The sequence below is a fragment of the Vipera ursinii genome, assembly GCF_947247035.1.
Source record: "Vipera ursinii genome assembly, chromosome: 1".
Taxonomy (NCBI): domain Eukaryota; kingdom Metazoa; phylum Chordata; class Lepidosauria; order Squamata; family Viperidae; genus Vipera; species Vipera ursinii.
The window spans coordinates 340,568,645-340,589,519 of NC_139512.1; the positions used below are offsets into that span (position 1 = coordinate 340,568,645).

The window sequence follows — 20,875 nt, forward strand, 5'->3', positions numbered from 1 at the left end:
ACCTGGATGCAGTATTCCAAGTGTGGCCTTATGAAGGCATTGTAAAGTGGTATTAACACTTCACATGATCTTGATTCTATCCCTGTTAATGCAGCCTAGTACTGTGTTGGCTTTTTTGGCAGCTGCAGCACACTGCTGGCTCATATTTAAGTGATTGTCCACTAGGACTCCGAGATCCCTCTCACAGTTACTACTATTGAGCAAGGTAACCCCTATACTATATCTGTACATTTGGTTTTTCTTGCCTAAATGTAGAACCTTATTTTTTCCACCATTGAATTTCATTTTCTTAGATTATGCCCAATGTTCAACTCTGTCAAGATCCTTCTGTATCTTAAGCCTATCTTCTGGAATGTTGGCTATTCCTGCCAGCTTGGTGTCACCTGAAAATTTGATGAGTTCCCCATCTATCCCCTCATCCAAATCGTTAATGAAGATGTTGAAGAGAACTGGGCCCAGAACAGAGCCCTGGGGCACCCCACTGCACACTTCCCTCCATGTAGATGCAGTTCCATTGAGGACTACACATTGAGTGTGGTTGGTCAACCAGTTATAAATCCATCTGGTGGTGATGCTGTCTAACCCACATTTTTCTATCTTATCAAGTAGTAGGTTGTGGTCTACTTTATCAAATGCCTTATTGAAGTCCAAGTAAATGATATCCACAGTATTCCTCTGATCCACTAATTTTGTCACCTTGTCAAAGAATGCAATAAGACTTGTCTGGCATGATCTGTTCTTGACAAACCCATGTTGGCTTTTGGTTATAACTTTGTTTGCCTCTAGGCGTTCATTGATGTGTTGCTTGATTAACATTTCCAGAATCTTCCCAGGTATTGAGGTCAGGCTTTCTCCCTTTTGCCTGTCACCTTAATGCCACTTTCTCCCACTAATGGACCAATCAATTCCTTGACTCTTTTTCTTGTTTTTTACATGTTGAAAGAAGCTTTTTTTGTTATTTTTTTACTTTTGTCGCAAGATAAAGGAGATCATTTGGAGACTGAACTGAAGTGCTTGAAAACTCCCTCTTCTTGCCTATCCCACTTCTTCTGATTTATACATATACAATAACATCATGTACTTTAGGGTAAATCTTGTCACCTATGTTCTACATGACTACATTGTATCCTCCAAAATTTTAGAAGTGAAAATTAAGGATATGCCTGTTCTCACACCAAGGGGAGTACAGGACTGAAATTGCATTGATCATGCTTGTAGGTGACCTCTGGCAGAAGTGGGATGGGCATGGTCATTTCTTGTTTTGATCTTTTAGTAGCTTACAGCACCATTGATCGCAGTATTCTTCTGAATTGGATTGGGGAGTGAGTAGCATTCTGTTATGCTGGTTCTCTTCCTTCTCCAGGGCCAGTTCCAATCAGTGTTGATAAGGGGAGGGCTTTAATCTGTAGCCTATGATTTATAGGATCCCAAAGGCCTCAGCATTCTCTCTACCCATTTAACATCTATATGACATCTCTAGGTAAGGTCATCTGGCAACAAGGAGTGAGTTGTCATCTGTATGATATAGTAACTTTATGAAGTAATTTTATATCTCCACCCTGCCTAGTGAAATGATGCAGCTGAAGTTCTGTCTTTGTGCCTGGAAGGTGAAAGGGTTTGGATGAGAAAAATCAGATTTCCACTCAACCTTGCAAGACTGTGGCTCTGAGTGGCTCTGAGTTTTAGGGATCCCTGATTCTGAAGAGTTTCCATCTCTTGATCTAGGTCAGTGGTGTTAAACTCATAATGTCATGTGACATGTCACAATGTATCATGACTTTTTTTACCATTGCCGGCAATGGGGTGGGCATGGTTTTACTATGATGCATCTGGCACGTGGGCCAGCAGTTCAACACCCCTGGTCTAGATTCTTTGGCTTCATGGGCTGGATTAGTTAGGCTTTTGGCCTGATCCAACTAATCTTCTTTTGGTTGATCTTGTGATAGAACTAGTGAAAGATGTACAGCCTACTTTATGACACTGTTCTGTAGCTTGTAATCTATCAGCTATGCATACATGACAGTATCACAAAGCCAATTTAATTGAGAGCAATGAGATTCAGCTTTTCTCTCAATGGAAGAACATTTGTATTGTGTTTCACCATTCTCCTGCCCACAAATTATTGCCAAAAAACACACACCTGGATACACAGGGATACAACCCCCACCTCAGTCCTCTGTCATGAGACAATCATGAACTGAAGCTCATGAGTACTGTTTTTTAGAGTTTTTGCTCTCCAATAACTATAGATAAAGAAGTTTGTGCTGTTAACCAGAAGAATGCATGGATATGTCCATGAACTTACCAAAGGACAAACTTTGACTCAAAGGATACTTTACCTTTTATCCATGAAGAAAACTATGAGTAATCTTTTTACTCATCGAAAAACTATGTTCCTTTTTTTATTTCTCCAGCCCACTAATATCTCTCCCCCAAACATCCTGGGGTCCATTTCCTTTACAACAGCCAATTATTCGCGTGGCTTATAATCAGGTTAAGCTTCTTCAACAGCAGAGATTAATATCTCCCAGCCAGTATCTGTTGGGCTATACTACTCTTGCTGCAGTTTCCCCCTCCTGACTCCTTTCCAAAGAAGGCTGGAGAGTCCCACCTCCAAAAAACATTATTTAGCCATAATATTGTAATTATATGCTGTTTCTGAAAAAGCAGAGACAAAGGCGGTGTGTGTGTGTGACATTTCCAAATGTTATTACAGTGATTTTCTCTATTTTGTCCATGATGGATTTTTTTTATTGGTGAGGAGGCATTGCTTGCATGCTGATTCAATACTTTTTGAATTGACAGATAGCTCTCAGTAAACAATTTACTCTTATTGACAACACATGGGTTAATTTTTTAATAAATAAATACAATTAAAGGGATTCCCATTCTGCCTAATCCAAGAAATTATTTTGGAAACTAAAGCCAAATTCCCTGATTTAAAACATCATCTGGATTATTTTATTTTTATTTATTTTAATTCCATTTATATCCCGCCTTTCTCCGAAGACTCAGGGCGGCTTACAAGCTTAGCAGTAGCCTTCATTCTATGTATATGCCTGCTTATTAGGGCTTTCACACACACCCCAAGCGGCATTATTACAAAGTCAGCTTAATTGCCCCCAACAATCTGGGTCCTCATTTTACCTACCTCGGAAGGATGGAAGGCTGAGTCAACCTTGAGCCTGGTGGGACGCGAACCTGCACTAATTGCAGGCAGCTGGTGTTACTTAAGGAGGCATTAGCCCACTGCTCCACCAAGGCTCTTTAAAGAAAATTATAAATTGTATTTACAGAGAAGTTATGAGGGCTTTGGCAGTTGTGGATGTGATCCAAGATTGTGCAGCCAAGTCATTTTTGTGATTTTTCTCTTACTAACATAGCAAAACAAGATAAGGTTCATTTTAAGCAGCTTTGCAACTTAGCTAAGCAACCAAACAAAGTTTTCAGTCTTAGAATTTTCTTCACTGAATAAGAACTCTTCTACTTTTACATTCCTTTCCCTCTCCATATTTAGAGATAAGTAGGATAGTATCACTTATAAAGTCTTAGTAAGACCACACTTTGAATATTGCATCCAGTTTTGGTCACCATATGTTGGAACTCTAGAAAGAGTGTAGAGAAGAACGGAGAAATTTCCTGACAGTGAGAACAATTAACCAATGGAATGGCTTGCCTTCAGAAATTATTGGTGCTCCATCACTGGAGACTTTTAAGAAGAGACTGGACAGCCACTTGTCTGGAATGGTAGAGGTCCCTTCCAACTCTGTTATTCTCTTATAGATTTTCATAGATCTTCCTGGAAAAAGTCTATGTGGTAAAAAAAAGACTTGATGGCATATAATTAATCAACCACTTAGAGACAAGCAAGGAGATTAATTATTATGGTTGATATTATTTTTCTGAGAGGGCAGGATATAGTCTCTCTCCTGGCTTCCCACAAGTTAGCTGCCTTGGGTAGGCTTGTCCTATAACAATACTTTCTTTCCTTCAGCGCATCTTGAGATTTCTCCTCACTTCCGATCACATCAAAAGTTTTGCCCTGGGCTGTCTTGAAAAGTCTGTCCTAGAATTCAGATTGGTCTGCTAACCATTAGATTTTATTTCTCCTTCTCATAAGAGTTCTCCTTAAAATCCCAACCTTTTCATCTTGCCCTTACCAGCTCAGTAGCTCTCCCTGTTTTCTATACTGCCTGTACTGTCGGGGTCAGCTAGAAAGAACAATATGTCAGGCTGGGTGTAAATGTGACATAATAGCAGAGAGCTCCAAGCGACTGCATGCTAACACAGGAGGCCTTTGGATAATGCTGCTCTTTGTACTGTATAAGATTGGCGAATGCTAATTTATACTAAGATGCTAATATATATGTGCAAGTTTGGAATGAATTATAGTAACTTAAAAATAATAATTTAATATATAATAATAATATAAAGTTGGAAGGGACCTTGGAGGTCATCTAGTCCAACCCCCTGCTCAGGCAGGAAACCCTATACCATTTCAGGCAAATGGCTGTCCAGTCTCTTCTTAAAAACCTCCAGTGTTGGAGCATTCACCACCTCTGGAGGCAGGTTGTTCCACTAGTTAATATTTCACTTAGGAAGAAATATAAGACCAGATGAACTGTCTGCCTCTTTCTCAGTCTTTCTCCAGACAATAAAAACTGATGGGGAATTTTTAGTCTCCCTGACCATGCTCTTTAATGGAGTTCTTTTCCTCAGTTTAAAATTATTACTGCACTGTTTATAAATGTGCAGAAATGGCATATGCCAAATACAAAAAATATTACATTCATTAAGGCCAACTTCAATTGGGACAGAAAAAGAGATCATTCAAGCTGATTGTTCCAAAGTGGCATCCCCATGGTCACATGATCAAAATTCAGGCACTTGGCAACTGACTCATATTAATGACAGTTGCAGTGTCCTGGGGTCATGTGATCACTTTTTGTTCATTTATCACAAGCAAAATCAATAGGGAAGCCAAGTTCATTTAATAACCATGTTACTAACTGAACGTCTGTAGTGATTCACATAACAACTGTGACAAGAAAGGTCATAAAATGGGGCAAAATTCACCTAACAAGTGCCTCATTTAGCAATAGAAATTTTGGTCTCAATTGTGGTTTTAAGTCAAGGATTACCTGTATGTGTGGAATTAATCTGAACTAGGAGTCTATTAACCCTGCAAACCTGCTGAAGATTGAAATTTTTTGCTCAGTCACTTCAGCCATACACACACACACACACACACACGCACACACACACACACGGACAAAAAATTACAGAAAAGAAGTTTTAATGTGATTGTGGCATATAGAAATAATATTAGTTTTGTCAATTGTTTTACAATGTGCAGTCAAACACACAAAGAATCCTGGTGCAAACATGAATGAAATCATATTCAGAATGGGGCTTTTCCAATAATACTAGATATATTGGTAAGCTCTGAATGACTTTTTTTCTCTTTTTTCTTGGACAGAGTGATAGAAAATCATCATATGGTAGACGGAGAGGAATATGCTATACAATATGCAGAGTATGAAGAAGGTTGCCCACTGCAGTGTGACTGTGCAACTGACTGTTACCAATATGACAGCAGTCACCAGGAATACAGGTGAGTGTCATGGATATCAGCTGTGGCTCCAAGGGAAACTCTATCTTGAGTTAGGTGCACTGATTTTCTAGCAAGATTTTAGTATTCTATGAAGTTTAAACAGAGCCCTTTTAGTACATGAAGCTTTATTCTACAAATAAGAGCTTTACTGTTGGTTCATTTCAAATGGCAACTATGGATTTTCATCTGCCAAATAATAACACCCAAATAGATAAAAAAGAACATTTTCTATGTCATGAACAAATGATTACTTAGATGTTAAAATGAGCAAGCCAAGGAAATAGATTGAGCAGCTGGGCCAATTTTCTAATGCCTAGGACAGGGGTAGGCAACCTCGGCTCTTTCATGACTCATGGACTTCAACTCCCAGAATTCCTGAGTAAGCTGACTCAGGAATTCTGGGAGTTGAAGTCCATGAGTCATAAAAGAGCCGAGGTTGCCTACCCCTGGCTTAGGAAGAGAAGCTTTTCAGTGACATTTTGAAATAAAATACTAACTTCCTGACAAATGCAGAAAATTTTATTATGGCAAACACAGATTCTTCTACTTTTCTTAGGATAAGCCCACACATCCACCAATGACTTCACAATTCTAGCTAAGATAAAAGCTTAGATTTTATCTTAGCTATAGCTGCCACAATAGATGTCCCATGTGTCAAGATAAAACCCTCTAAATTCTTAAATATTTTACCCTTTTTGTCTGGATTGTCCATTCCTGCTCAGAATACCCAGATGTGCATCTCTCCGGTAGGATACCACTATTTATTTTAAACTGTGGGAAGAAAATCTTTCTCCCTAGCCAAAACAAATAATGTTTTTTTGTTCTGTGTCAAAGCTTCCAGACTCAGGGGACTACACTGCAATGGACTGATTAACTCCCCAAAGGCCACATTAATTTACATACTGTGCAGGTGGCTCCACACTATAAGAATAATCTGATTATACAACATTGAACATAAATGAACTAAACAAGCTGGGTTTGCAAAACATGCTAAGACCAAAAAGAAATGAATGAAGATTCATGTAAATATGGCTGCTAGATTTTTAACCAGGTGAGCTCCACATGTTGTACGCAGCTAAAGGGGATAATATTTATATATCTCTGCTATGCTTTAGAAGCAGGCTTCCAATGCCAAAGAACTTGAATGGGTAATAAATTGAACAAATGTAGCCAAAATATAACTTCAAGCCACTATCTCATTGATATCTACTTTCTATACTGATTATTATTTAAGAGTTCTTTTCGTTATTGCAGACTGATGAATTTAAGAAAATTTATTAGGGATGTCTGCAGGGTGTGGTGAAAAAAGCCAAGATTATGGTTCTGTCATCTGTCTCTCTGTCAGTCTATCATCGTATATCTATCTATTTGCATCACACCACTGTGGTCAGCACAGTTTTTGACCAAACCTACAGAAGCTTCTGGAATTTCCTCAACACTACATCTGATTTTTCTTTTCTTTTTCTTTTTTTTTTCTTTTCCTCTTCTCTCCTCCTAACATCAACCCTTTTCCTTCCTTGGTCTTTTCCCTTCTCATTTTCTAGTTTTTAAAAAAGAATTGTGTTGTGTAGTGAGTTCATTGCGCAGGAATGAAGACGAGGCGAGTGAGTTCAGCAATGGTCATGTTTATTTGATTGCAGGATCTGAACTGAGAACTGAGCTGCAGCCTGCAGCAATTTATAGCCTGGCCCCTAGGTGGCAGCCAATAGGTTTAAAGCAACCCATTGCCGCCTAGAGGCAGCCAATAGCAGCACCGGAGACGGGGTGTCTGAGTTGCTGGGAGCCTTAGCTAGCTCCAGTTTACCATGTGGTGCTACACTTAAGCCAAATACATAACAAATTGCTTACACCATCAATTGGCTACTTTTTGCTCCCAAACATTCCATAGCAAATTACAAGAGAAAATAGTTTAACTTTCCAGCACATGAGATGGCCCCAGCCTCACCTTTGCTATTGAGTCTTCAGGCTGGATGATTAAATAATCCCAAGGATGCTGCAGTGATTAGTTAGTAATTGGCAGGGGTTAAAACATATGATCTTTGAAGGCCATTCCAATTCAAACTATGCTAAAATGAACATTTTGTGATTCAGGATATTATGGCAACTCAGTCATGACTGTAGAATGTTGCATAAAACAGGCCATTACATAAAGCTATACAATGGGATTTTGAATAATATTATGCTGTGAATATTGTACTTGTGTTTTGTTCCCCTTTACCCTTTAGGACTTACTGCAAAGTGCTGTGTGAATCCAATGTATAATTCTAGGATTCTGCGTTCAGCAATTTTAAAGACCAATAATTTTACACGGCAGTTAATTCTGCATGGAAAAGGCCCTGACAATTCTGAGGCTTACAGCTTTCCATTTAATTCATGTCATTTTCTGAGTTATGCCTCATGATGATATGAAGAAATAAGCACTTCAGGCATACAAGACCCTTTTTGTGAAATAAATAAATTTATCATACCTGTACTCCCTGTAAAGGGACCCATTTTTATTTATTAAGTGCTGTAGATACCTTGACACTACTATTCATGGCTTAGTTTCACTGCTCTTTTAATTTGCTTTTAATCTTACCTTCATTTTCCATTTCTCTACTTTATGGTTTTAATTTCTATCTGTGTCACCCAGAGAGAATACTATAAAAATGCTGTTGTCAGTCACCCATAGATACACAAACACTCCCACAATTGCACGCACACACACACACACACACACACACACAAAAGTGTACACGCATCTCCTCTGACTGGAAATAATAGTGGCAAAGATAGCAATAGCATTTGTGTTGTTGTTAGCTGCGAAGTCGTGTCCGACTCATCGCGACCCTATGGACAACATTCCTCCAGGCCTTCCTGTCTTCTACCATCTTCTGGAGTCCTTTTAAGCTCATGCCTACTGCTTCAGTGACTCCATCCAGCCACCTCATTCTCTGTCGTCCCCTTCTTCTCTTGCCCTCGATCTTTCCCAGCATTAGGCTCTTCTCCAGTGAGTCCTTCCTTCTCATTAGGTGGCCAAAGTATTTGAGTTTTAGCTTCAGGATCTGGCCTTCTAAAGAGCAGTCAGGATTGATCTCCTCTAGGACTGACCGGTTTGATCGCCTTGCAGTCCAAGGGACTCGCAGGAGTCTTCTCCAGCACCATAGTTCAAAGGCTTCAATTCTTTGGCGCTCAGCCTTTCTTATGGTCCAGCTTTCACTGCCATACATTGCAACTGGGAAGACCATAGCCTTGACTATACGCACTTTTGTTGACAGGGTGATGTCTCTGCTTTTTAGTGTGCTGTCTAGATTTGCCATGGCTTTCCTTCCCAGGAGCAAGCGTCTTTTAATTTCTTGGCTACAGTCCCCATCTGCAGTGATCTTGGAGCCCAGGAAAACAAAATCTGTCACTACCTCCATTTCTTCCCCATCTATTTGCCAGGAATTGAGAGGGCCAGATGCCATGATCTTGGTTTTCTTAATGTTAAGTTTCAACCCAAGTTTTGCACTCTCCTTCTTCACCCGCAACAAGAGGCTCTTTAGTTCTTCTTCACTTTCTGCCATTAGAGTGGTATCATCTGTGTATCTTAGGTTGTTGATATTTCTTCCAGCAATCTTAATTCCAACTTTTGATTCATCTAGCCCTGCCTTTCTCATGATGTGCTCTGCATATAAGTTAAATAGGCAGGGCGACAGTATACAGCCTTGCCGGACTCCTTTCCCAATTTTGAACCAATCAGTGGTTCCATGTCCAGTTCTCACTGTTGCTTCTTGACCAGCATATAGGTTTCTTAAGAGACAAATAAGATGGTCTGGTACTCCCATCTCTTTAAGAACTTGCCACAGTTTGTTATGATCCACACAATCAAAGGCTTTAGCATAGTCAATGAAGCAGAAGTAGATGTTTTTCTGGAACTCCCTAGCTTTCTCCATGATCCAGCGTATGTTGGCAATTTGATCTCTAGTTCCTCTGCCTCTTCGAAATCCTGCCTGTACTTCTGGTAGTTCTCGATCCACATACTGCTGGAGTCTAGCTTGTAGGATTTTAAGCATAACTTTACTAGCATGAGAAATGAGTGCATTGGTGCGATAGTTTGAGCATTCTTTGGCACTGCCTTTCTTTGGAATTGGAATGTAAACTGATCTTTTCCAATCCTGTGGCCACTGTTGAGTTTTCCAAATTTGCTGGCAAATTGAGTGTAGCACTTTTACTGCACTGTCTTTTAAGATTTTGAATAGCTCAGCTGGAATACTGTCACCTCCACTAGCTTTGTTGTTGCTCAGCTTTTCTAAGGCCCACTTCACTTCACATTCTAGGATGTCTGGCTCGAGGTCAGTGACCACCTCATTGTGATTATCTGGGACGTTAAGCTCATTCTTGTATAGTTCTTCTGTGTAATTTTTGCCACCTCTTCTTAATCTCTTCTGCCTCTGTTAGGTCCCTGCCATTTTGGTCCTTTATCATGCCCATTTTTGCATGGAATGTTCCCTTCATCTCTCCAATTTTCTTGAAAAGATCTCTGGTCCTCCCTATTCTATTGTTTTCTTCTATTTCTTTGCACTGTTCATTTAAGAAGGCATTCTTATCTCTTCTAGCTATTCTCTGGAATTCTGCATTCAATTGGGCATATCTATGTTTTTCTCCCTTGCCTTTCGCTTTCCTCCTTTCCTCAGCTATTTGCAAAGCTTCCTCAGACAGCCATTTTGCTTTCTTGCATTTCTTTTTCTTTGGGATGGTTTTGGTTGCTACCTGTTGTACAATGTTGCGAACCTCAGTCCATAGTTCTTCAGGCACTCTGTCTATCAGATCTAATTCCTTAAATCTATTTGTCACCTCTACTGTATATTCAACAGGGATATGATTTAGTTCATACCTGAGTGGCCTAGTGCTTTTCCCTACTTTCTTCAGTTTAAGCCTAAACTTTGCAAGGAGAAGCTCATGGTCTGAGCCACAGTCAGCTCCTGGTCTTGTTTTTACCGACTGTATAGAGCTTCTCCATCTTTGGCTGCAGAGCATATAGTCAATCTGATTTCTGTGTTGACCATCTGGTGATGTCCATGTGTAGAGCCGTCTCTTGGGTTGTTGGAAAAGAGTGTTTGCTATGACCATCGTATTCTCTTGACAAAATTCTATCAGCCTGTGCCCTGCTTCATTTTGTACTCCAAGGCCAAACTTGCCTGTTATTCCAGTTATCTTTTGGCTTCCTACTTTAGCATTCCAATCCCCCATGATGATAAGGACATCATTTTTTGGTGTTACTTCTATAAGGTGCTGTAGGGCTTCATAGAACCGGTCAATTTCATCCTCTTCAGCACTGGTGGTTGGGGCATAGACTTGGACTACTGTGATATTATCCCTTAGTGCTTTACAGCACTCTCTGAATGGTTTACAGTAGACATGTCAAATTGCTGCCCCACGGGCCGGATGTGTCACGCCAAAATCGCGCCCACCCCATTGCTAGCAATGGGGAAAAATTCGCGATACATCGCGAGTTTGACATGTCAGCATATTGCCCCCAACAATCTGGGTCCTCATTTATTGACCTCAGAAGGATGGAAGACTGAGTCAATCTTGAGCCAGTCAGGAGTGAACTCCTGCCTATGGGCAGAGTTAGCTTGCAATACTGTATTCTAACTATGTAGTCCTCACGTTACAGCCATCACTGAGCCCTGGAATTACAGTTGTAGTGTGGGAAAGGGATCACATAAGGTGATAGATTTGCAAATGAAAATAAAACCAATAAGCGTGTCAAGAAATAAATTGATGGTTGTACAGATGAGTATTTAGTCATGAGTGGAACCACTTACTATAAACTGTAAAGTGGTGCAGTTCAGATTCAGACATATCTTCTCTTCTGCTGTGAAAAATTGTTAAAAGAAATGACTGAGTGTCTTCTATTTACTTCTTCCTTAGGCTGAAGAGACAATCTAGTAGCTCCACCTCTCCACCACCAAAAAAGAAAAAGAAAAAAAAATCAGCTCACCGACGAAACCGGTAAGTCTCTCCAATGGAACTGATGTTTGGAAGTATATAACTTGAATCAAGGGCTATCTAATCCAGCTACTTCATTTATGCATTTATGCAGAAAATTCTGTGTGTGATTCCTGACATTTCTAGTTACGTCTACACTTAGGGCTTCCAGATCTAGGCTGAAATCATCAGAATGACCCTTAGATGGCAGGAAAGAGAGTTTTCTGTGTCTTTGTGTTACCATCTATTACTTGTTTGCATTTCTGCACCAAAAATAATCTTATACTGCTGTCAAGTAGAATAGAATAGAATAGAATAGAATAGAATAGAATAGAATAGAATAGAATGGAATGGAATGGAATGGAATGGAATGGAATGGAATGGAATGGAATGGAATGGAATGGAATGGAGTGGAGTGGAATGGAATAGAATAGAATAGAAGTTGGAAGGGACCTTGGAGGTCATCTAGTCCAACCCCCTGCTCAGGCAGGAAACCCAATGCCATTTCAGACAAATGGTTGGCCAATCTTTTCTTTAAAACTTCCAGTGTTGGAGCATTCACAACTTCTGGAGGCAGGTTGTTCCACTGATTAATTGTTCTAACTGTCGGGAAGTTTCTCCTTAGTTCTAGGTTGCTTCTCTCTTCGGTTAGTTTCCATCCATTGCTTCTTGTCCTGCCTTCAGGTATTTTGCAGAATAGGTTGACCTCTCTTATTTGTGGCAGCCCCTCAAATATTAGAACAGTACTATCATGTCACCACATTTCGTTTTTTTCATTTTTTTCTCAGTTTTGCTAACCATCAGGAAGAATTTCCCCAATTCTTGGACATTTTTAGGCAGCAATGGGGCTGTCCCTGATCTTTAGGATGCAATTAAGGTTGAGATCCCCTACATTAGAATGAAATGGATCAAAATGAGATGCTGAAGATATCACAACCACAACTGACATCTCCAATTTCTCCCACCTAATGTGCAGACCAGCCTGTTCCTCTGTCACAGATCTTTTTTCCGTATGAGTGTCTGTCCAGCTCTGTCAGTAATAGCTCCAGGCTGAAAGTGAACTCCAGCCGGCTGTGAGAGGCAAAGTAGACCAAGGAACAGGAGCACCAGTGTCCTTTCCTTCCTCCCATCAGCCTTCCAGGTTCTCTGCTTAAGTGTGCTCTTCTCTTTGGAGAATGACTGTTTTGAGGGACAAGGTTTTTTAGACCGAGTGAGAAGCACTTAAAAGGAGGAGCTATGGGGGTGATTAAACTGTCTGGCTGTATCTGCTGCTCACTCTGCTTCTTCTATGGGTCTTGCTTGTTTGGTGTCTGCCAAGCCAATTAGATCTGTCTAACCATTTTGGTAAGCCCAGTAAATAATCACTTAAAAGAACGTCTCTTTTGACAAAAACAAAATGTCTGCCCTGCAGGTGGACTGAGATATTTGATAGGGATTGGCAGCGCCTTCCGGAGCAACACTGGGAGCATTTGCCTCAAGCAGATATCGCAGGGGAGAGAATGTCAAAAAAAAAAGTTGATGGATTTGATTACACAGTTGCAACCATCATCTTGACTTTTTGCCCTTAGTCCTGCTGACCTCAATCCTCACAGGGAAGCTCTGTCCAGAAATACGGTGTTTCAGAATTTGAAACGATTGAATCGATGGACACTTTTCATTCTGTGCAGGAAAGCTAGAATGTAATAGCACAAGTTAGTGGGGTTTCTATACACATTCCATTACATTCGGTTGCTGGCTTCAAAGGACAAAAACAATGGAGGGAAAAAATATATTGACCCAGCATGAAGTGAGGAAAAAGTGGAGAAATGGAAGGGGGGGCAGGACAGCAGATTTCAATTAAAATCCCCCCCTTCAGGTCTCTCCGGGGAATGTTAAAAAGACATGGATCATTTATAGCAGTGATGTGTGCCATTTTTTTCCCCTCCCACATTTGAACAACTATTTTAACTATTTCAACAGCTTAATCATCTAGTCAAATGCAGATTAAGGCAATTTTCAGGAAGATTTGCAAAATGTAATTCCCATAGGTTCCTAAATTCTTAGGCATTTTTAATGCCCCTTTTAAGCACTTATAACACTTGCTGTATGATGTTCCTTCAAACTATAACCTCCTAATGAATGATCTGATAAATGCTCACTCCTAGTGCTAACCACACAAAAGCAATATTAAGTGCATCCAGAAATAACTGTTGTTTAAAAAGAAACTACCTTGAACCATGGGCAAGGAAAGAAATTATAGTGGCAGCTGACTGATATTCAACTGGATGAAATATAGATCTGACCTGAGGAATTAGAGGAAGACTAAGCATCGTGTTTCCCTTACGTTTTGGCAGGGTAGCTTCCCTCTTGTTATATCTCCCCTCCAGCACTAGATGGCACTAAGCCTTCCATTAGTGACCAGTTCTGAGCAATGGCCAACACATGCAGATAAAGTGACAGGGAAATATCAAATTTACAAAGAATTTCATTCTGGTGGAAGGACTTTGTTCCCATAGTGTAGCCCTATCTTCCTCTTGTTCCTATTTAGCAGATACACATTTATTTATTTTCTTGAATCAGTTTATAAGCTGCCTCAATTGCCGAGACAGCTCTAGATAACATACAAATAGATGAATACAGGTACCGGTAGTCCTTACAAGCATTTGTTTAATGACTGATTGAATGGCACTGGAAAAAGTTATGACTAGTTCTGCACTTAAGGCCATAACAACATCCTCACAGTCACATTATCCAAATTTAGGCATTTGGCATCTGGCATGTATTTACAATGCTTGCAGTATCCTGGGTCATGTAATCAACATTTGCAACCTTCCCAGATGGCTTCTGACAAGCAAAATCAATGGGGAAGATGAATTTACTTAATAACCATGTGTTTCAGTTAACAACTGCAGTGATTTACTTAACAACTGTGGCAAAAAGGTTGTACAATCAGGCACAACTCACTTAACCACCTTGCTAGCAATAGAAATTTTGGTCCCAATTGTGGTCGAGAATATCAGATCTGACATTCTCATTCCTAGTGTGGTGGGCTTATGAGGTGGTCTTTAGTTAATAGTTAGGATTCCTTGAGCTTCTTGGAGAAACGTGTAGGATATTAAATAATTAAGTAACTAAAGTCTTTTAGGTTAGCTATGTTTATATGTTGCACTTTCCCATGGATAACTGAAAGCCATGATTTTAATCCAATTTCCTGCATTTGCACAACATGCTGTATCGAAAATTGAATAATTGGTTGGGTTCATACAAATATTAGACTAAAATATGATTGGCTATTTTGCATGTCAATGTTTCATGCTTTGTCAATGAGCAATGCTGCAAAATCCTTATGTATCTCTGAAGATCTCTTTCAAACAGGATCCACAGCTTCTGAAGCCTATTTTTTTCACCTCAATGTGAACTAATAACTTCTTCAGGAAATCTGAGATTTTTTTTTAGATCAGGGGTCCCCAACCTGTGGGCTACAGTCCACTACTGGGCCATGGCCTATTTGCAACCAAGCTGTGTGAGTGGTGGGCCAGCATGTGCATGTGTGCAGCCTGACTCACATGAGCAGTGGAGGTTGGTGCATGCACCTGCCCCTTGCACAAAAACACACACCCCTCCCCCCGCGCCAGGCTGCCAACCAGGAAGGTTGGGGAATGCTGCTTTAGATACTCATGGGTTTATTCAGAGCTCATGCAGAATGACAGAACTTGCAGAAAGTTTGTAAACAGAACCTGTGGGGATGGTGAGAGAAAGAGAAATTCCTTTCTTATGATAAAACCAATAGTAGAAGCTGGCCCTTTTCCCAAATTCTCTTTATGAAGAGATTTTCCTTAATGTCTGCTTTGTCTGTTTCTGTTTTGCAACCTCAGCAAAAAAAGGAAACCTGGATCAGAGCGTAGGTGAGTCTCAGGTTTTTTTTGGGGGGGGGGAGGGCAACAGAATTGATGTCATGCTTTTTTCCCCAGCAATCTGAATCCTGGACATGAAAATCCTGTCCAAAATTCGTTGCTCCTGGCTCTTTCAGAGGTTTTAAAACTTAACTGAGAAATCTTTTATCAATTAATCTGGCCCTTTGGTTTAAATTGATATCCTATAATTTGTAACCTTTAATTTTCTTGACCATGTGGAAAACATACCTACATATGACTATACACTCGCTCTCAACTTTTGTGAATTCATTTATTTATCTTTTGCAAAAAGCAGAACACTTTCAGAGGAAAGTGCAAATCCTATTCCTCTTAAGTGGAGAAATCATATCCTAGAAGTGCATGGCCTATAATGAGATGGTTACAAAAGAGTTCTTGTATGTTATTTTCCCTTACAGATTAGGTATCCAGCTGGAACTAGGACTGGAGTCTTAGTCTAAATAAACCTTCTCCCACCTACCTTTTCCCCCTCCCCAAAATTCTTTGAATGGTGGAATTTTCCAATTGCTAATGGAAGTTGTGAAAGCATTAAGTATCCAGAGATGATATCTAGCCAACAGTACAGATATATTCAAAACTACATGCTTACAGTAGTGGCGGTATCCTAAAATTCTGGAAGGAAATTTTAATAGTCATACCAGAGAGATGGGGATAGATTTAACAGATCTGGATTGCACAATTTCAGATGACCACTAGGTGACAGCAAGGAGTTACGGTTGTATTTCTTTGCTAGCCTACATGAGGCTACCCTGAGTCATGTGATACCTTCAGCTTTAGAAAATGCTCTTTCACAGGCTCTGCAGCCTCCCAAAACCATTTGAGAGCACACCCTATTCCCACATGATTTCTGGAGGGTCTGAAGGCCATACAAAAATATGGCCATTTTGTGTGATTTCCAGAGGGCCCATAGGCCATGCAAGAGCACACACCATTCTCCCAAAGTCTCCACAGTCTCTGAAAAGTACACAAGAACATAGTGTGTTTTTCAGAATAGTTGTTGGGTGTGGATGAACACTCACGTGTCTCTCAAAATGTCATGGCATGTCACCTTTGACACACATAGGTTCGCCATCAGTGACCTAACGGTTGTCCAGGGCCATGGCGCCATGTGTGTGTCTAAAAAAAGCAAGACGGCAGAAAGTGCATGGCAATGCAAGGCCTGTCTATTTTGCATGTACATCTGCATGTACAAAAGAGGTAGGGCTTACATTGTGACACTCTGCCATCTTGCTTTTTCGATAACCTACCAACCCAGACTCCACTGATGCAGAATTTTGTAGCTCAGATCAGATATCCATAGCTGGGATTTATTAAGAAACCCCCTTGCATGGGATTATATAGGTGTACATTTTTGGGGTTCTGTTTTTGTGCATATTCATGTGTGTATGATCATTCATGTACTCCAACCTGGTGCCCTTCTTGCTGCCTTGGAACTGAAACTCCCATGATGACTGGGCATTCTGGCAGGTATAATACCAAAATATATTCTTAAAAGAGAGGAAGTACTTTATAGAACATGCTTCTTATTCGTTGTACTCAGAACCAGCCTGGCAGGGGATTTCTGGGAAATGAAGTCCACAGATCTTAAAGTTGAGAAATCCTGCTCAGAAGTAACAAAAAAAATAATAATCCAATACTGATGCAATGAATGCAACACATACAGGAGACACAGACTGAAAAAGAGAGTGGGTCTTTCCCTGCATTTTCTCATTTTCCAAAACTCCAGCTTTTCCACCCACTCAGGATATTGGGGTTACATAAGACTTAAATCAGCCCCTGCCTGCGTTTCTTCCTTCCTACCTTTTACTAACTTCTGATACATGTTATTACTTACAGTGGGGGTAGTTCTTCCCCAGTTCGGAAGGAGAAGAAGAAGAAAAGTGGAAAAAAACACAGGAGAGACAGGTAATCTGGCTATCTCTTTGTTGAGTGGCTAAGCCCATTCTCGTGTATCCAGTGCTTTTTTTTGTAAAAGAAAAAGGTGCCGGAACGCACACAAGTCATACAACCCTCCTTGCCTACCCTACAAGGTTCCATTCAAAAAAGGTGCCGGAACTCCGTTCTGAGCGTTCTATGAGAAAAAAAGCCCTGCGTGTATCTCCAATGAAAAGGAACATAGCCAACTTTCTCCAAGCAAGATTGAGGATAGCAAAGGAAACATTGGCTAGCCTAGAATTTTTAATGCCAGTCATTACTTTTTAATGTCAGCTGTTTTGAGTGTGGACTTCAATTCCCAGAATTTCTCAGCTGGCTGGGGAAGTCTGCAAGCTGAAATCCAAACATAGGAAAGTTGCTGATATTAAGAAACTCTGGGCTAGACAGATCAGTGTATCCAGTTACTCCAGAGTTGACACCATTAGGGATTAAGCAGCCAAAACAAACCCATCCCATTTGCATTGTGTGTTTTTGAGAACAGATTTCCAGTTTAGCCAGCATTCTTCTTGTTTTCAAAGAACTTTGTCAAGCTAGGATATAGATAGAATTGTTTGTACTTTATAAATATTACAAAGAAAGTTTTTGTCTTCTTTCCTAAACTTTAAAAAGCCAGATGAATTTATCACATATCGGTAACTTGACTATCTAATGCAGACATGTCAAACACAAGGCCCGGGGGCTGGATCTGGCCCACGAAGTGGTTTTATGTGGCCCGCGAAGCCATCCTGGAAACAGTGAGGGAACGGCCCCCACTGCCTTGGCCCTGGCCCAGAGACCCTCCTTCTGCCAGAGACCCTCAGATCTGTCCCACTCCTGCCCAGGCCCCCATAGGCACCCTTGATGCGAATGATGTAGAGCTGGCCACGCCCACCCAGTAGGCCATACACACTCTAGCCACGCCCACCCAGTAGGCCACACCCACCCTGGCCATACCCACCCAGCCCCTTGAGGGCAACCGCAATGCTGATGCGGCCCTCAATGAAATTGAGTTTGACACCCCTGATCTAATGTGTAACCTGTATCTGTACAACAGGCCTCTCTTCTCCTTCCTCCCTCAACCCAGCGTAAAATCTACAGCAGCTTAGCCAGCTGTGGGATTCAGCCAGTTCGCACCACTTTGGCAGAACCGGTAGCTAATTTTTTGTTGCCGAGACCCTGAAGAGACTTCCGGAAGTGACATCCACACAGAGAACCGGTTGTTCACATATTTGAATCCCACCACTGAGTTTAGCCACTCTGTGCATCCGATGCATTGTGCTGTAAATCATGAAAATTTATGCCTTCAAATGAAATTTGTTAATGTGAAAAATAAAAGAACTTCTGATCTTTGGCTACCACAGATGGCAGTAAAAAAGCAAAATTCACTCCCATTCAAATTATGGTGCAGGTAGTCCTTGACTTATGACCACAACTGGGAGTGGAACTTCTGTCACTAAGCCATGTGGTCAATGGGTTATCATGTGACCACACCTGATTTTACAAACTTTTTTTTAACCACTTCCTCCATTGACTTTGCTTGTCGGTAGCTGGCTAAGAAGATCACAGAGATCATGTGACTCTGGGATGCTGCAACTGTCATAAATGCATATTGGTTGCCAAGTTCCCAAATCACAATCACGTGACTGTGAGGACACTGCGACAATCATAAGTGCGAGGACGGGTCATAAGGCACTTTCTTCAGTGTCGTCATAATCTTGACCACTAAATGTATGGTCATAAGCCAAGGACCACCTATAACATGTTTTTATACTTTTACGTTTTTTAAAATGCTTTTATTCTTTTTAATGCTTTTATGGCATTCATAAAGTTTGGATTTCAATCCAGATTGTCAAAACATTCCCTTTCTAATAGTCACACTTTGGATTTGGTTTCTTGGTCATATTGAACTGCGATGAGATTTGGAGAATGTCTCTGTACTTATGTCTTGTGTGTATGTGTGTGTGTACACACATACATAGACACTTATACACAACTAAACTATACACAAGAAATTTTATACAAAGCTGAGTTTAGAAAAATACATGAAGGACTAATTGGAAGAAATGATGTATCCCTGTTTTAAAGAAATGCTGTAACTCAATGCTGGAGCAAATCCACTAAGAAGATACTGATTCAGCCTCCCGACAGCTAAAACAGCTAAAGGAGCCACTGATAGCAAAAACTTAGATAAGTTCCTGATGGGAACCTTCCTAACAGTTTGGGACAGTATCTCTAGAAGATTTTTTTTTAATTCCATTTATATCCCGCCCTTCTCCGAAGACTCAGGGCGGCTTACAAGCTTAGCAGTAGCCTTCATTCTATGTATATGTCTGCTTATTAGGGCTTTCACACACACACCCAAGTGGCATTATTACAAAGTCAGCTTAATTGCCCCCAACAATCTGGGTCCTCATTTTACCTACCTCGGAAGGATGGAAGGCTGAGTCAACCTTGAGCCTGGTGGGATGCGAACCTGCACTAATTGCAGGCAGCTGGTGTTACTTAAGGAGGCATTAGCCCACTGCTCCACCAAGGCTCTTTTTCTTCAATTTTATGTTATTTTACATCATTCTTATGCATGGCAGTTGACAGAAGATGATTCCTTGCTCCAAAGATGCATTAACTTACCCAGAAAACACTAGATTAGGGAAGGCAGGAATAGACTGAAGGGCTGATAATAATAAGGAAACAAATGACCACTCTCCCAAAAGTGCTTTTTCAAAAGGCAACTGGACTTTGTAGTGGGGTTTTTTTTTGTTTTGAAGATATTTCACTTCTCATCCAAGAAGTTCTTTAAAAGCTTCTTCAGAACCGAAGAAGCTTCTGGGATAAGATGCAAAATGTCTTCAAAGAAAAAAAAAACCAAAGTCGAGTTGCCTTTTGAAAAGGACAACCATGGGACAACCATGGCCTGAATGACTGAGAATCTCCATAGACAAATAACCACCCTATTTAAAAAAAACCAAACAGTTACTTCACAGTATAAGGAAAAAAAGACTAAAATATTACAAGATAGCCAAAGCTTGCAAGATGTGTGTCTATTTTAATGGGATCTTTTGAGATTTTGGCCACTGATTGAACTTCAGTTTATTAGATTTTGGTCAAGAAAAAACAGGTCATTTGGCATGAGATAGTGTGTGCAATTTCCTTCCTTCCTTCCTTCCTTCCTTCCTTCCTTCCTTCCTTCCTTCCTTCCTTCCTTCCTTCCTTCCTTCCTTCCTCTCTTTGTCTCTCTCTCCCCACCCACCCCCACACACACTCATCCCCCCACACACAGACAAACACACAGAGAGAAATAAGTTATATAACACAATTAAATGGTACACCCTTCTGAGTGAAGGCTAAAGCTTCCTGTAGAAATTTCAGTCATTAAGAGTCAATGTTGCCACACTTACACAGTCTCTACCTTGAATTCCATTTTTGTCATTCAATACTGTCTTATGATGGAATACCGTGTAGAGAAAAAAGATTTTGAACATTCCAG

General features: G+C 40.5%; 1 protein-coding gene across 1 annotated transcript in view; it reads left to right on the plus strand.

The window, feature by feature from the left end:
- Nucleotides 1–20,875, plus strand: part of SRRM3 (serine/arginine repetitive matrix 3) — a gene marked incomplete at both ends in the record, with an annotated part of 77,536 nt that overhangs the window by 24,417 nt on the left and 32,244 nt on the right. The window contains 4 exons of the mRNA XM_083372797.1: nucleotides 5,480–5,614; nucleotides 11,510–11,590; nucleotides 15,421–15,450; nucleotides 17,314–17,382. Coding sequence (XP_083228923.1) covers nucleotides 5,480–5,614; nucleotides 11,510–11,590; nucleotides 15,421–15,450; nucleotides 17,314–17,382 — 315 coding nt within the window. The remainder of the gene's footprint in view (nucleotides 1–5,479; nucleotides 5,615–11,509; nucleotides 11,591–15,420; nucleotides 15,451–17,313; nucleotides 17,383–20,875) is intronic.